The sequence below is a fragment of the Sycon ciliatum genome, chromosome 6, assembly GCF_964019385.1.
Source record: "Sycon ciliatum chromosome 6, ocSycCili1.1, whole genome shotgun sequence".
Taxonomy (NCBI): domain Eukaryota; kingdom Metazoa; phylum Porifera; class Calcarea; order Leucosolenida; family Sycettidae; genus Sycon; species Sycon ciliatum.
In genome coordinates, this window is record NC_088648.1 from 25,244,593 (window position 1) to 25,262,663 (window position 18,071).

Sequence of the window (18,071 nt, forward strand, 5' to 3'; positions counted from 1 at the left end):
ATGTGGCCTTTGAAGAAATGGCAACGAGTGATGATGTCCTGTCGTACATGTCGAGGACTGGTGTGAAGTGGCACTATAACCCACCGATCTCACCTTGGATGGGTGGTTTCTACGAGCGTCTCGTTGGAACAGTCAAACGAAGCCTGAAGAAGGTCGTTGGCCGCGCGCTCCTCACTGTGTCGCAACTGACTACCATTCTCATGGAAGTGTCAGCAGTCGTCAACTCGCGTCCACTGGTGTACGTGGACAATGACTTGCAGGAGATACTCACCCCAAGTCATTTTCTGTGCCTGTCCGCAACTACTGGTGGCGTGCAACCCACTGCTGATGACGGCGATCCGGACCACATCGAAGTTCCGACTGCAGCTCAGAATCTTCTCTCTGTCTGGAAGAAGGGTCAACGAACATTGGACCAGTTCTGGCGTGTCTGGCGAGACGACTACTTGGCTGATCTCCGCAACAGTCACACTCGGAAGCTCCGACAGGCACGCGTTACCGCTTCAGAACGGCCAGCCGTTGACGATGTTGTACTAATAAGGGATGACATGCCCCGTGGCTCATGGCGACTTGGTCGCATTGTCGCTCTCCATACAAGCAAGGACATGGAGATACGTTCCGCAACCGTCATCACTGCAGAGAAGACAGAGCTCAAACGACCCCTGTCTCTCCTGTACCCTATCTGTCCTGCTGCTAACTCCGAGGCTAACAACAACAGCACCGCTCCGGACACACACACCACTGGCCAAGCCGATCTGCCAGTTCCAGCAGCTGTTGCTCCACCCAGTCGTCCACAACGTGCTGCCGCTAAGAAGCAACGTCAGACGCTTCGCCAATTAATTGGCAGCGAACTTGTTTAGTTGAATCAGCTAGACAGTTGGTAGTTCACATCTGAACTCTCTCTTTCTCTCTCTCTCTCTCTCTCTCTCTCTCTCTCTCTCTCTCTCTCTCTCTCTCTCTCTCTCTCTCTCTCTCTCTCTCTCTCTCTCTCTCTCTCTCTCTCTCTGTGACGGTCTACTCTCTTTCACCCTTGCGTATGTTATATGCACTTATTGTGTTTTGTTTCCACGTTACTTTGTTACGAATTATCTCCTTTTCTCTGCATCTCTTGCGGGGGAGTGTCACGACGTTGACATGATGTTCAACGTCATGAGATTATTTGCAGTACACGTCATAGTTTGTGTTCTCTACCCCGGTTTTGTTTCCGCGTTCCCACACCGAAGCTGGGCCGCGTGTTTATTATTTCTACTGACTCACTCACCTCTTGGCGACTTCCTCCATGTTTTTTCCTCCTTTTTTCTCTGCGCAAGCGCCTTGCGCTTTAGTCGTCGTCTTCTTTCAGTTCACAGCAAGAACAATAATTATTTACCTCTTGTGCAGTGTCAGTCAAATTCAGTCAAATCAAGCTCTCCCGATCCCAAGAAACTGTCTGGCGTGTGCACAGCCTGCACGTGTTATCTCTTCGTCGTAGCTGCTGCTGTATTTGTGTCTCTGTGTGTACATGTGGCTGCACGTGTTGTCTCTTCGTCGTAGCTGCTGCTGTATTTGTGTCTCTGTGCTGCTGACCCGTACATGCTGCTGCGCTGCTTTGTTGCTGACCCGTACATGCTGCTGCGCTGCTTTGTTGTTGACACGTGCACCTTTTTGTGCTGAGTACACCACCTTTTGTGCTGACGAGGGCACCAATTTCTGATATCATGTTTTCCTTTTGCCATGTCGTCGTCAGTTGTCAGAGTGAGTTGTCAGTCGTTCGTTGTCAGAGTCAGACGTTTGTTGACAGTCGTTAGTCATTCGTTGTCAGTGTTAGTTCTCCATTATGAGTTCTTCCGTCGCCGCTTGAAGTAAACTATGAAAAACTCTCTCTCTAGCTCTAGAGAAAAACCACTGACTAGTTCGTTTTGAGGTGTGGCGTGGCGAGGATAGAAGAGGCAGTTCGTTCTCAACCTTCCGAGACGACACACACATGCCCACATGCACTCACACACGTGGGTGAACCTCTCCTCCTTTGTACAGGGCTACTACTCAGCTGTAGATTCTCAAGTGCCAGTATCAATACTCTATGGCCGGATGTGTGCGGGTGGGTGGGCGTGTGCATGCGTGCATGTGTGTGTGCGTGCATGTGTGTGTGCGTGCATGTGTGCGTGTGTGTGGGTGCGTGCATGTGTGCGTGTGTGTGGGTGCGTGAATGCGTATCTGTGATTTTTGTATGACAAGCAGGGTGTGTTCATCACCAAGATAAAGGACGGCGGTCTTGCTGAAGAGTCCAAACAGTTCAAACTCTGGGACAAGATCCTCAAGGTAAGGCCAGTAGACAAGACAAACATGTTGGTATAGTTGATTGGAAACTAAGCGAACGAGACAGCAAGCGACATAATCCAATGCCAATGCGTGCCCCTCTCCCTCCCCTTCAGAGTCGTCGGAACCAGTGCGGCAGATGCGGCCAAAGCCGCACCAATAATTTCATCTTGGGATTTTGGAAGCAATAGAATATGGACTTTATGGGCCCAATTTCTCTAAAATTTTCCCGGGGAGGACCCCGGACCCTCCATCCATCCATGCATGATGGCACCAATGTCGAATACCTTCCGACGCCCCTGCCCTTTCCCTTGGAGAATGTGCTGAATGAAGGTGTGACTGTATGATCTAGTCACAGTCATGCCTCATAAGTAAAACATGAACAACCATCAAGAGCCTTGGAATATGCCATCATGTTCTAAGTTTTAACACGTGTGTAACTATACATATTCCAAGAGCTCCGTTCTAGTTTTATACACGTAGAGGCTATGCGAATGATTTTTTCGCCGGGTGAGTCGGCGGATTTTATAACGGGTGCTACGTATGCGGCATGAGCTGCTAGTGCAAGACTTGTTGTTGTGTTTATTTTAATTCGCAAACCAAACGGGCAGATATTCCCAATGAAAAGGTGGCTTATTAGTGCATGGGTGTACCGCGTCTTTGCCAATGCATCTCAACTGATCGTGATGATGTCATCGCATGATGTCATCGCATAACCCCTATATTAGAGTGGAAGTTACATACAACTGGGCACCTACTAGTACTTGTGTACGACGCTGTACTTGCTGCTGTTTGAACGTACGTGTGTGCGCAGGTGAACGACTTCACCTTCGAGGGGATCAGCCACGACGAGGCGGTGCAGTTCCTCAAGACAGCGCACGGCAAGCTGCAGTTCCAGCTGATGCGCGAGATCGAGCCGAAGGAGGGCGAGCATTCGGCCGCTGTGTCGGCCGTACCGGGAGCAATGGTGAGCGGGCCGGCTGACTCCGATGCCAGTATGGTCATTCACGATGACCCGCCACCGCCAAAGGTAGAAAGCTCTGCTGCTGTGGCCGCCGCCGTCGCCACCGCCGCCACCGCGAAGGATGATGATGCACAGGGTCACGAGAAGCATGAGGTATGTAAACACAAACAAATAGACACGCGTACACATACACACACCACACACATGCTCACTCACACAAATATACACACACACATTTATTTAGTCGAGCATACATGCACAGGTGTTTCAATATTGTCTCCTTCTGCGCATGCTGCAGGGCCGCTCCCTGGCTCACGCATAATTCGCATGCAAACTGTCCGTGTGCACGCTTCCCACAATTGCCGTATGTCTGTGTAGTGCAGATTCCGGCGTATGTGCGCGTGACACCTCGAGCGAGCAGACTATACTACTCGTATTGACATCTGCTTGTCTGCATATACAGTACTACATGCAGTACCATCTGTTAGTCACTGCAGACCAGCCCGGCATGCATGTCATCTACTACAGTGCTGCTCAATGAAGTCCCATTTCGCGAGTCAAGTTTGAGTCTTGCACCGTTTCTCAGCGCATTGTTCACAGGTGTAGACCCGGCGCATACTTGACTCGCGTAATCGGATTTCATCAAGCAGCACTGTAGCAGCTCGCTGGTTGATTGTACTCATTGCAGATCCGGTGCACCTTCTCTTACGTTGTAATGTCCTGCGTAACAGCTAGGACGTGTGTGTGTGGGTAGATGTATGCTCCAAGCTCTGGTTAGCACTTTTATCCTTTCATACTTGGCTGATGCTTTCCCGTCAAATACAACACCATACCGTATTTTCCGGAGTATAGTGCGCACTTTAGATGTGATATTTTAGGCCCTAAATCGCAGGTGCGCACTATGCTCCGAATATGAAATGCATGTACTTCAATGAAGATTGAAGTGCGCACCCCCAATGAAGATTGGGGGTGCGCGTTATACAAAGGTGCGCACTATACTCCGAAAAATACGGTACCAGTGAGATAGGGTAAAGAAGCAAAAGAGAGCAGAGAGAAGTAGTGGCAGGGTCGCACAGGGCCGCCAGTGGGGCAGACCTATATACCATCTCGGCATAATTGGTAGACTTATGCTCAGTGCATGGAGGTATTGGTATAAAGCGGCTAATCCTGTCTGTGTGCAGCATGACATAGACCAACACTGATGTACATTATATGCTGGACTAGGCTGTTCCGATCGATTCCTGGCCTGTCTGCATTTCAGCCTTTGGGGGACCCGCGTGGAAGGAAGTGTCACATCCTTAGCTTGCCTGCCTGCATCGCAGCAGTGATGCATGTCCACCGTGACACCGCGACACCTCAGCAAACCTGTTCCTTTCTCTGCCCTAGAAACCATGTCTGGAGGAAGTGCTAGCATCCTGAGAGCGTGCACAGCATGCCGTGTGACACACCGTGTGCGCTACACCTAGCTAGACCAACAGCAACAACTATTGTAATAATGAGTGACTAGCTTGTAGCAAGATTTTGTGAGCGAGCTAGCGTACCACTTCACGCTTTAGCCATGAGCTGCTTGCCCTGTGTGTTCTCTGGTGTCCGTGCTTTTGGCCATCACTCGTGCAAGCCAGGATCAGCTTACTGTAGTCGACCCAGAACGTCCTCGTGCTTTGTCAGCGCAATGTGAACGTGTCTTTAGCAGCTGGGCCAGTCTTACATGTCAGCACTCTGTGTTAGTGTAGCCCTGGTGTGGAGACATGCAGAAGATGTGTAGCTTGATGCCTGTGTGATCATGGTGTAACCCTGGAGAGGAAGGAAAGGGCTTTACTACTACACTTGCTCCCTGACTACTAGGGTGTCGATAGTGGCTTGCTATTACTCCCAACACCCCTGCAGCTTCAGACCGTATTGCTAGTGCACGTAGCTGGTTGCTTGGCTGGTGAACATAGCTGAGACCTGCTCTTAATTAACAGCTCTGCTCGTGATAAGTGCTGCTGGTCTTTCTGTCGGTGGTGTTCACTGGGAGGTTCGCCGACTCGTGTGCGGTGAATTGCGCTTTTTGGCTTCTTTTTCTTCTCCTGTTTAATTGTCTGTTTTGTAGTGCATCTCTGCCCGCACTGGGACATGTGTGAACCGTTGTGTGCGTGTTCTGGCGTATGTATGTCTGCTGGGGCGCATATGCATACGTTTGCAATCTGAGTGTGTTCCATGTCTGTGTGTGTGTAGAGTACCTTGGTGTGATGTGTCGACGATACTAACGATTCAAGGGGGTGATGTGTATTTGTGCGTGTCCGTGTGTGTGTGCTGCGTAGGACGAAGGCATGGAAGAAGAGTCGAAGCTGACGATGAGCAAGGAGGCGGAGGCCACTCTTGGTGACCTGGACAAGCACTTGGACGACTCCATCGCAGACAACAAGAAGGAAGAGATAGTGGACAACACCGAGGAGGTACGTACACTTGCGTAGACCGCTGCTTCTGTGTTGATGCAAGTGACTACAGCCCAATCACATAATTGCACCGCTAATAATCTAGTAGCGTGTAGGTCATGGCTGTACTTCGAAGTGCAGGGCTGTGCAATGAAATCTGAGAGCGTGAGTCAAGCCTGCGTCCTGCACCAGTGCATGTGGGTGGATGGGTTGGTGTATGGGTGGGTGTTGACTGCCATTCTTACGTATGAGTGAATCAAGTCTGCATCCTGCACCAGTGCACAGCCCAGTGCTCTCAGATCTGGGGTTGCACGGCGCTCGGCGCATACTTGAACCACCCAATCAGATTTCCTTTGGCAGTACCATAGCTACATGTATGCTTGGTGACTAGGGTTGGACACTTTCTCTAGTGTTATTGCTCTCATATTTGTGCAATTTTTAATTTTGCTCCTGAATTGTCCTCCCTGTTGCTTTGCTACCATCCTCCTCCTTCCTCCACCCTTTTTCTTAACTAACCCCATTGTCACATTCGCTTCCATGTAATTGGGCTTGTAACCCGTGTGTACTTGCGAATTCAAATAACAAATATACATACATATTACCTTTGCCTTCTAAGCTCTGACGACTTCTGGCTCTGGTGTCATTCAGGAGGTGATATTGCACCGCGTGAATCGCTCGTTGGGAATGAGCATTGTCGGTGGCAACGACAGCTCTTCACTGCCCTTCGCACCGGCAGGCAGTGCTGATGTGTTCATATCCAAGGTGCGTACATGTACTACCTTTTGGAACTGCAGGATAATGAGTGGCGGAGACTCACGCTTGTTCACGCCCATTCTTATTACAGTTAATAATTATAGTCTGGATTATCAATACAGGTTGCACGGTGCCATTAGTTGTTTCGAATTATTGGTGTGTGTAATGGCTACTGAGGGTAGCCATGTGTCGGCTCAGAGTGCATGGAGGAGAAGAGGAGGAGAGACTGTTGCATTGCCCACACAGTCCATGTCGATTCCGAGACCGGAATGGTCGGAGGAGTGCACTGCGCCTGACCAGCACAGCTTTTGCAGCACCTACTACTCTTTTTGCTGACTTTGTATTTGTCTTTGCCTCTTTCATTACCCCCATTATTTTGTAGGGATGTGCACATAGGATAAAGAAATCGTTAAAAAAATGAAAAATTATAGTCTGGATTGTTTGTTAATTTCATTTTTATTCTACTTCCACAAGACGGTTCTACTTTCAAGATTCTGTTTCTTCTGTCATCCTTGTGCTTTGGATCCATTTTCAGGTCGTAACGAGTGGCGCTGCAGACCGAAGCGGCCGCCTGCGCATGGGAGATCGTATCATCAAGGTGGACGGACTGACGCTCAGTACCCAGAGTCATAACTTTGCAGTAGCCGCTCTTGTCAACAGTGGTGACGTGGTGAAGATGAAGGTGTTCCATCACACTCAGCCGGCCGGACTCGTGCCCGTTGAGCTGCACCGCAACCCCGAGGAACGCCTCGGCCTCAGCATCAAGGGAGGCGTCGACAGTCGTCCGGGCAATCCGATCGACAAGGATGACGAGGGGATATTCGTATCCAAGGTGAGAGTCAGCACTGCTCCCAATTGCGCTTCTGATCGGCACCCCTGAGCTATTTCTGACTATCTAGAAGCATGCTTTGGGACATGCCAATACTCAATACTGGTTGGGTCGTCGGTTTCTCCAATTTGTCTAGTTTGACTCTTGATGAGCGTATTCTCGATGTGCGTGCAACATAGATCTTAAATCTGGAACTAGTATTGGTTGAAGGCCCTCCCCCCCCCCCCCTCCATACACACACATACCCAGGCTGGATCTCACATGTCCTGCAAACTAATTGGCCGTTGGCTTATCTTACCACTGACACTTGGAATAACCAAGAAGCAGTTTGAAATTGCGACTTGACAGACCTGCAGGAAAGCATCTTTCCATGCTCAATACACTGTGTTTCGGAGAGTTCACCCATCACCAGTTGACCTGGAGTATGGTAGTAGGGTCATAGCGTGTGTGCTCTGAGAACTTCTCAGAGCACAACATTTAAATGAAAAAAAAACATTTGCACTCCACCATTGTGATCGCCCAGACCAAACATCACCATCATGACTGCGTCTTTGTTTTATGTATTGTGTTCTGCGTGAACAGATCCGTGAGCAGTCAGCAGCATCCAGGTGCCCAGAACTACGCATCGGACAGCGGTTGGTGGAGGTGAACGGGCAGACTCTGCTTGGCGCAACGCATTTTGACGCTGTGGCCCTCCTGAAGGAGGCCACTAGTCCCGTCCGGTTGCTGCTCTGTGATGGTTATGATGAGAATCTAGCAAGATGTAAGTCAGGGGGCGTCGGAAGGTATTTTTGTGTCACAGATTGTTACTTCAGATGACTGACCGTACAATTTACTCGTGGGGGAGGGGTGGCTGAGCCGAAACGTTTGGAATTTAAAACCCAAATCACTGGAAATCAGTGCATTTTATTGATTCACGGGGTACTTGGGGCAAATAGTGGTACGGTCAATACCGAAGTGGCCGTACTGTGTGCAACGCCCCTGTAAGTGATGTTGGTTTTACTTGGAGCTCTAAGGGTAGCTACCTTGACAGGTCTGAATTCAATTTAAACTTGACTTGGTGGCCATGAAAATCCGACCCACGTGCCGAAAGCAGTGTCAAGGCCCGTTCGGCCCCTGCAGCCTTTGGATGGGTTTTTGGACCGTGCATGATGTCATTGAAATGGCAACACGGATTTGGTTTTTGGCACGTGTGTCGGATTTCTTTGGTAGTGCTGAGTCGGGTAGCATTTTCTCCGGGTATCGGATTCGGGTATTTTCCACAGGTAGCACTGATACCCTATCGGGTAATGTTTCCATGGTAACACCGCAATGCACCCCTTCCCTTACAGTACACGCTGGGTAGACATGCGGAGTATTACATGACTTTGTGCACGTGCACTGTACGTGATGTCATCATAGTATTATGATGTCATCTGCGACTTCGGGTTACCGGTTTTCGGGTATTATTCTGTACTCGACTATCCGAGGGGTGTGCGCGGGGCGGGTAGCACGGGTACCCGACTACCCGTGCACACCACTATTCTTTGGGTACTACTTTACCGGCATACTGACTCTACACTTGTTTGAATGTGCGTGTGAGGATGTACGTTTTTGCGCATCAAGTGTACTTGCGTAGTCCCTGGCTGTTATCACTAACTGACTTGCTCTGCTTGTGCTTTTGTTTTTGGTCTTTCACCTGTCTGTCCGTCCGTCCATTTCTCCGTCCGTCCATCCGCCTACCCATCTAACTATGTGTCCGTCTGTCTCTCTCGCTCTTGTCTGTCTGTCTGTCTCTCTGCCTGTCTCTGTCTCTCTGTCTATCTTTCTGCATGTCTCTGTCTCTGTCTCTCTGTTTGTCTGTCTGTCTGTCTGCCTGTCTGTCTGTCTGTGAATGTCCGTTCACGTCCGTGTGTTCACGTGCATTCTAATCTCACGTAGCCGTCTCACCGGCCGACTCACTGCGCGAGTCTCTCTCCCACATCAGCCCACCGTCGCCGTCCAAGCCGGAGGAGCTGCCCTCCCCGCCGGAGATGGCCAACGGTGGACCAGTGATGTCATCACAGGAGATGCTGCCACCACCACCCGACAGCAGCAGCGGTGACGACGTCATAGAACAGCAGAGCGAGGCCGACATGCCATCTCCCCCGGCCGTCGCCGATAGCTCCGACGTTCCTGCCGAGTCCGGAGAGGATCTGCCACCACCGCCCATGGAGGACTGATAACAGGTAGGCTATGCAATACACAGTCACATGGTGTGTTTCACGCCACTCAAGTGTCTTGTAGATATGGGCTTTCTGTACGCACTTAACCCTTACAGGGGCATTTTGCCACTCAATCAGCTCCCGTATAAGGTGGATTTGACGTCGTTGTGTATCCTCTGTATGCTGTGTGTATAGAGCATGTGGGGGTTATGTCGCATAGTTGTGGTTCTTTCTGCAGGCGGCGTCTCCGCTGTACAGTGGTGAAATCCTAGCACAAGTACTACCTACGATGTATGCGTCGCGTAGCTTAATTATCTTGCCACCATCACTTTGGAGAGCTGATAGTTTGTGGAAGTCAAGTCTGATACTGCTGCTGTGGAATTTGACGGGGAGTGCTCAAACATTTGACACTCAAGTACACTCATACCTCGGTTATCCGGGCGGTCCGTGGACCGGGCACTGCCCGTTACAATGAAACGTCCGTAACTCCGAATCACATACATGTTTGTGGGGAAAGGCCATAGGTATGGCATATGACATCACTATTTCCACAAAAAGTGACGAAAGAGTAGTAATATCCAGGCGCGCACGCAGGGTCGACGGAAGGGGAGAGAGAGGGGGGGGGAAGGGGTTTACATGTGGATCCGTTGTAGTAATAGCTACGTCACGTCAACCAACTCTCTCTCACGCGCGCGCGCGCGCGCGCGCGCGTCGCATGTTTCAGTGCATGCGCAGTGCATGAAGACGTCAAGTAGTAGTAGAATCTGCGACTTGACGACTCGTTGACAGCACGGCGCGACGCCCACACGCAGCGCAGTGCAGGGCAACAACAGACGAAAAACGAAAAAATCGTTCAGTCGGCTGACAGAAAGGGGGGTTTGTCCGAACCCTGTGGAACCTCCCCCCCCCCCCCCCCCCCCCTGGGTATGCGCCTGATTATTTCCACTGAAACTCACCCATATGGTGCCCGGTAGACCCGAGTACCCGTAACTTTGGGGGTCGGGTTAACCGAGTCATGAATGTACCTGTAATTTAGTTTAGTTTTGTGCCTGTGACTGAGCATACCGCCAGGTCCAGACACACATGTACGAGTGTCCATTGTCTATTTTGCTGGCTGACTGTGAAGGCCATGGCACCTCCTTAGTGGAGTGGGGTTGTGCATACAGTGCAGTTCTGTCTGACCATGCAATGAGAGGTATCTTGAGAGGTATCTTTGCTAAAAACAAATAGTTGCTCACGTGTGACTGTGCATCTTTATCTGCAAATTCTCCCTTCTGCAGACTTGATCTTCCGAACACTATCCTTGACTCAGGCCGTCTGTTTTACAAGTCCTGATCAAATGGAGATTGAAACAGACATGATGGAATGACAAACTTGCAATGGACAAGACAACGGACAGAGCAACAGAAGATATTAGAAAACTGCCCCATCCTATTTTGATGTAGCGCCGCAGCCCTCTGCACGAGTCACAATCTGGTTACGCATGCACACGCGTGCAAGCGTGGACTACCGCACTGGAGCTTACACATGCATAGCGTGACAAGCACACACACACACACACACACACACCTATCGTATCTCAACGGCTGTAAATTACCCGACTGCTTCGCAAGTCGCACACATCCCCCGTACTTTCACTTCTGTAGACATGGCTAAATGGATTGGTCTTGCCTGATTATAGTAACAGAATTGCCGAGCATTTCGTATCCTCACCGATTGCGAACGATTAAATTTCTTCAACTGTTTATGCCTGCAATAGTTCTCCCCCATGAATATACGTGTGGCTTAGCTGGAGGTGTTTTCCAGGCAAACAGGCTTCTTGTAAGTTGTAGTCTTGGCCTCTGCCGGCAGTTTTGAACATCACTCTTGCTGATGATATTTCATCCCCCCCTCCCCCGTACTTTTCTTTTAGATTTTTGTATAGCTACAAGTCTGAGTTACTGACGAAGTCTGGAGAGTATGAGTATTATAACATGCTATTAACACGCTATCTGTGCCTAAGTTCATTATGCAGGTTGCGGCCAGTAATCTAGCGTCTTGTAATGCAAGCATGCCTTGGCACGTTGTGTTCCGTGTAAAGTTCCTGATATTAAATTTAATATTGTGTGCGTAGGTGTTTTTGACAGTCGTGTCCCTAATTTCGTACAATGTTCTTTTTTTGGTGTTCCTGAAGAAGTTAGTTGTGCTCCTAGGTGCATGCCTGCCTGTGTCTGCCTACAGATGTGCTTCTTGTCTTCTTCCTGCCCCGTGCTACAGTGTCTGAATATGTGTCTTGATATTTTCCTGGCTAGGAACATGTACTTTGCAACGCTTGCAAACTGTTTCCTTTCAATGCTGTGTGTTCGCGTCTTTGCTCCCTCTCTCCGTCTCTCTCTCTCTCTCTCTCTCTCTCTCTCTCTCTCTCTCTCTCTCTCTCTCTCTCTCTCTCTCTCTCTTCTCTCTCTCTCTCTCTTTCTCTCTCTCTCTCTCTCTCTCTCTCTCTCTCTCTCTCTCTCTCTCTCTCTCTCACTCACTCTCACTCTCTCTCTCTTTCACTCACTCTCACTCTCTCTCTCTCTCTCTCTCTCTCTCTCTCTCTCTCTTATCGCTGTGCGAGGCTAGACGCTTCGCCTGCTGTCCTGTCTGGCTCTGTATTCGAAGTAGGTGTAACACTGGAACGCTTTTAGCTTGCGAAATTCTCTTTGGCGTTTTCTAGTGCTTTTCATCACCCGCGCTCGGAGCGAATGGAAGTGTGAGGTTTGATAATGTGAAGTGCTGTCCTGTTGTTGTGCCGGGTTAGGGTCCGTCCGTAAATAGAGAGGTTAAGATGCACGTTATTTCCGACGTGACGCGCAATTTCACGTTAAATTTGGCGTAAAACTCCAAATTTCGACGTGACCTACAGGTCACTCGCGTTGTTTTTCGGCGCGCGAGCTGAACTTTCGCGTCACGTCAGAAATAATGTGCATCTTTTCACCTCTCTATTATCGAACTTTTACTCTGATATGTGATGCCGGTGATGCATGTCACGTGATGTGATATAATTGTGGACAAAGATGCGAAAGTACAGCGCAGTGCTGCTCACGGAAAGTTTGTACTGTAAAATGAGAAACTTTCGCTAAAGATTAAATTTCGCCATTTTCGCGACCATCACACATTCGCGAATATAAATCACCGCAAACCTCTCCCTACACTGATTGTAGACCGTACAAGATCCGATTGAAAATATGGAATCGCAAACGTTTCTCATCGCGAACCAGCCCGATTTATGAAAACGCTAAAGTTTGTCGCTTTACAGTAGTTTTCGCCCTGTACCAGTTCACAGTCCCAGCACTATGCTCGTAGGTCTACAGTCCATTTCAAAACTATAGACGCGTAGTGTTTTGCCAAATTCGATGGGATTTATTTAAATATTTTTTGTTTTTCTCCAGATTCCGTCTCTGCATCGCTTCACAATTCTGGCTATATACTTTGTTTTCGCTACGATTGAAGTTTATTTTTAGGCCAGGTTTTCCGGTTTTACATGTAATTTCTGTTTTGAAGGGTTTGACCAGTTTGTTTCAGATTTTTGCTCCTGCTGGGACAGTGCTGCGCCCAGACCATCGCGGGTGCATTTTTGTACGGGTCCTGGTAGCCTCGTGGTTTCGATCCGTGATTTCCAGCACTGTACAAGTGTGGGGCATGCATTCGAATCCCATCACGCCTCCTGCCTTTTCTCTCTTCTTTTCTGCATGTTTTGGATCTTGTTGGATGAAATACTGTAGGGATGATAATTACCGGGTATATGTTCTCTTTTTGATGTGATTTGAGCCTCCCTGTTCCTTTCGCCTGACACAACGAGTGACAGTGGTTTCACTCACGCCAGTTGCAAGGTGAGTTCGACGACGAGGATTTCGGATACTCAAGCGTCAATCAAAATCCAGCTCTTGTTCGAAGAAACAATGAACACGACTAATCATATCTTTCTCGGCATCACTGAGATTCTTACGGGCCTTGGAAGCCATTACAGTCAGGCACTCAGAAAATGCAAACGAGAAGATTCATTTGAGACATTTCTTTTGAGACTTTCCTCATGAGCTCACACCTTTTCATTTGCGACTTGGCGTGTTTTGCATCTTTTGTATGTCCCTCGGCGACGAAGAAAACCTGAAAAGCACATCTGAAAACCAGAAAACACTCATGCAAAACTCACAGCTGTCGTGCGCTACAGTACGTAGATCTACGACTCGTACGTATGAGTTCACGCGTCTATAGTTTTGAAACGGACTGTAGATATGCACAGCGCCACACGGCCCAGCTTGCCAGTAGAGACCTTTCGCACCACGCGTAGATCTACCAAGAGTCCATAACCCCCCGGGGCGTTATGGACTCTTGCGCGTACGGATATGAAACGAATGTGGATTCGTCGCCTGGGTTCGAGGATTCGCCAGAGTCCCTTATACAGTGCGTATCGGTTATAGTGTGGTCGTATACAAGAATATACTGCTTACAAGAATGAACACTCATTTTTTCATAATCATAACACATATTTTATGTGTATATTTATTCTTACAAGCAGTATTATCGCATTATAAAATATATATAGGCCCTAAGAATGGATTTTGTGTAGCAAAATATGCCAGATTAGCGCAAAGTGGATCGCCTGTAGTATTAACATCTGTGCTCTGTGCATACTCAATACAATAATTCAACACAAAAAGAGAGTTATGTCCAAGGGAGCATTGGAGAATCACTTTTTCTGTCCAGCCGGACTCTTTCTTTCGACTTCTCTCGTATCCGCTGCTCCGCAGTCGCCTAGCACGACCGCGAGTCTGATTGATCCGTGTGTACGTGTCCACATGCCAAACGTGCGGGCATATGATATGTCACACGTGATTTATCGTGTGTAAGAAATATCGGCAATAAGAATCAAATGTCGTTTTTCAAACACCCACGCTATAACCGATACCTACTGTACATGTATGACTATGAGGGCTCGTTGTCACGAATGGAAGCCTCTGCATTCGTGGATCGCTCCGAATCTGTCAGGTACACATTTTTTGGCCAGGTACTGTACACTTTATTTCTTTGATTCAATGATTATTATTATTACGAAGTAGTGGTTGCGACTTCGGCGATGATTTGTAAGAAAAGGTTTGCTCCCCACACTGGAGCTCGCGCTATTCCGACGAGGTTCGATGGACTTCTCGTGTGCTCTGGATGGCAGTCGTGAGTCAGTCAAGTGTCAAGTAAAGTCGGCGGAATAGCGCGAGCTCCAGTGTGGGGAGCAAACCCTTTCTTACAAATCATCGCCGAAGTCGCAACCACTACTTCGTATTGTTGTGCCCAGCGCGGGCTTGCGACTAGTTGGTTTGGAGGTGACAGCGTTGCGAATGACCGAGGGTCCTCAACGTCTGGTCTCACCGTCCAGGAGCGACACTGACTCACGCTGCTATCTGGTGTTCACGAGGTGTTTGTCGCGCTGGAAATGGAGCGTCTCTGTAAGCTTGTATCCCTGGTGATGTTTGTGCCTGGAGAGCACTATATAAGTGGTGCTCTTCAGGCACAATCTTCCTCAGCCTACTCAAGCTCAACTGATGAGGGGTGAATTCCCCGAAACACTGTGTATTGAGCAGGGAGTGGTGCTTTCTTGCAGGTTTGCCGAGTCGAAGGTTCGATGGACTTCTCGTGTGCTCTGGATGGCAGTCGTGAGTCAGTCAAGTGTCAAGTAAAGTCGGCGGAATAGCGCGAGCTCCAGTGTGGGGAGCAAACCCTTTCTTAGATTATTATTATTCTATTATTATTTTTATTATTTTTTTATTATTTTGTTAGGGATTTCCCAACAGGCAATGTTGCCTTTTTACTGGGAACCCTAAATGAGACTTTGTGTGAGCGCGAAACAAAGCATATAATTATGATCCGTGCACGTGTATTCTTAGTTGCCATGGGAAATAGCATGACGACTTGCGAAACCTGATTCTGTTTTCAACAAAACGAGGACGAGCCGAATCAAACTTTAGTTTCGCAATCGATTCGCAGCAGATGCGAAAGGCGAAAGGTCCCTATTGACTGTATTGATCTGATGTCATTGAGCATCACTGGGTCAGTTCTTAGCCCGGGGGGGTAGTAAAATTACAAATTCCTGGTTCTTAGTTGGGCATCCGTATTTTCCAGAGCATGAGCCGCACTTTGAACACTCAAAATTCACCCCCCCCCCCCCAAAAAAGAGGGTACGGCTCAGGGTGCGTTCTTAAATCCTCTCGGAAAAGTGGGAGACTCTCGGAACAGGTCGACAAGTGTTCTTTAATACATTGTACATCCTCTCTGAGTTTAATGAAGACTAGGGGCTCCCGTAAGAAGACCATAGGTCTGTGGGAAACACCCTAGTAAAATAAAAGTTAATAATAATAATAATAAATAACTTTTCAAAGCTCTCCAAGCTCTCCGAACTTCAGAGGTGGTCGAAACTTGGAGATTCCTGCGCTTTTTGGGTCAGCGCATGCGAACTACTGCTAAACGCAACGTGTTGATCATGAGCCCGAGTGTATGACATTCGCTTTTCGCATCCGCACAGTGCGTACTACTTAACCTTATTATTCATATTATTCGCGTCACTAAAGATCGCGGCCCCTTTGGCGCTTCACATACTCGTATGCAAACGACCTCTGAATTCTTCAAGACCCGTTCCTAAATGAACCCAGTTTCTTCCACCTGACTTCCAGGAGAGCTTTCTCTGAGAAGCTAGAGAAAATAGGACGCACCATTCCATTATACTCTGATTATCAATACTGTAGATGTCTGTATTTATAGAAAACAAAAGGACCAAGGAGCTACGCGTTACGCTATAATGTCCACTAGCACCACCAGTTACTTGACAATCAGCGCATGCGACAACGTTGCACGACACTGACCAACGGTACTGACGGTCTACAACTACCGTAACTGCCAATCATCTCTAGCACTGAGTCTTGGATGTGCACTCCAACAGCAGTCTTCCAACTAGCAGATAGTGAGAGTGTAGTGACTGATTCCTTCTGAATACAGGAAAACCTGCCTAAGACGACCACTCAAGGGACCTTCAAAATGTGGTCTCTGTTACCAGGTGGTCTCTTTATCCAAGGTAATTTGACTGGAAATAGCATCCCTTAATCTTGGTTTCAGTGGTCTTCTTGGACAGGTGGTCGGTCGCCTTATCCAAGTGGTCGCCTTGCCAGGTTTTACTGTACATAGGTCAGGTTGGCACTCGTGAATGTAGACAGGTTCTAACACTTTCATTTGCGGAACATTACGAGCAAGACATACAGGATTGAACCAGGAATCATCATACAACTCACGACAACGCTGATTCAAGAACTTCTTCTTCCACTTCTCATCATCTTCATCATCGCAATCACCGTCATCACCATCATCACCCTTCGTGCCTCCGTCATCATCGCCGTCACCATCGTCACGCTCTTCACCCACCTCCTTGTCATTGCCATCAGCAGCCTGTTTATCGTCTGCACTGTTGTGAATGGGAGTACCGTATCTACGGATTGAGGCACCAATCTCTCCGAAGGGATGGGTTCGAATTCCACCGCTGCCACCATGTTGTGTTCAGCCTGCAAGCCACGCAGCAGGAGTCCATTGCGGCACAAGACAAGGACTGATCTATTTACAACGAGCATGCGCATAATTAATTATGATGAGGGAGGCGAGAGCGAGAGAGAGCGACAGTACGGAGAGAGACAATACGGCGACAAACACTATACACTACACGAAGAGTACATACCGTATTATCTCTATAAGCACAGTCTCCAATAATAGCACGTCTCCAATAATAGAACACCTTGGGGCGGCATTCAAAAAATAAAGTGCTCAGTCTCCATTATAAGCACATTGTGTAAATTCGTTATCTGTACCGGCGAAAAAACCCTGAAATGTGTGTGTCTGACATGAATTTGGCATGGCAACAAGCCTCTGAAATGAGGTTGAAATAATAATGGAACAGTCTCCAATGAAGGAACGTCTCCATTAATAGCACGGGGCGGAGGTACATTGAAAAAATAAAGGACCGTGCTTATATTAGAGATAATACGGTAACTAACTCGACTACACTTATCACCATCACCATCAGCGTACTCCCTTGTCCTTGCTGTCTGGCTGACCATTAATACTAGCCCTTTTCCCAAAGATGCCATAATTTTTCGCAACTTATGCTTTTCGCAACCGTGCCAAAACAGCTGCTAGTTGCTGAAATCGCATCCATATTTTCAGAGAAAGCTCGAAGGTTGCTATTAAAATTGGAGAATTCCTAAAATTGGAGAGTTCTTGTGCAAAAAAAAACACCAAAAAAGGAGCAGAAATAGCAGACGTCAAACTCGTAAACCCCCTTCCTGCTGTTAACCACCACTTTACACAGTGCCAGTACGGCAGTAGCCTCTTGCATGTACATTGTATCCTACATAATTCCAGTGCACGGCAAAGGGAATGCATCGTAACTACCGTTGATCTACTGTTTCTCTGAAACGAGGCTGAAGGCGGGCGAGAAATGAGCGAGTATGCATTTGTCTGACATGTAGTCCGTGACTTGACCTTTTGACCACATGCCATGGGGCCAAGGTTGCGGAAAAGTTGCGAAATAGTACGAGAAAGTTGCGATTTCTTCCTAAAACAACGAAAAGTTGCGAAAAAAG

At 48.3% G+C, this 18,071-nt stretch overlaps 1 protein-coding gene across 2 annotated transcripts in view; it reads left to right on the forward strand.

Moving 5' to 3' along the window:
* The window catches only part of LOC135819769 (protein scribble homolog), a 37,963-nt gene extending 26,213 nt beyond the window's left edge, over positions 1-11,750 (forward strand). The window contains exons 19-26 of one of the 2 annotated variants that reach the window (XM_065333034.1): positions 2,212-2,295; positions 3,107-3,409; positions 5,560-5,694; positions 6,322-6,435; positions 6,962-7,258; positions 7,838-8,018; positions 9,176-9,462; positions 10,719-11,750. In XM_065333034.1, the coding sequence (XP_065189106.1) occupies positions 2,212-2,295; positions 3,107-3,409; positions 5,560-5,694; positions 6,322-6,435; positions 6,962-7,258; positions 7,838-8,018; positions 9,176-9,456 (1,395 nt within the window). In that variant the 3' untranslated portion in view covers positions 9,457-9,462; positions 10,719-11,750. The remainder of the gene's footprint in view (positions 1-2,211; positions 2,296-3,106; positions 3,410-5,559; positions 5,695-6,321; positions 6,436-6,961; positions 7,259-7,837; positions 8,019-9,175; positions 9,463-10,718) is intronic. The other variant, XM_065333035.1, reaches the window with a different exon arrangement.
* The last annotated feature ends 6,321 nt before the right edge of the window (positions 11,751-18,071 follow it).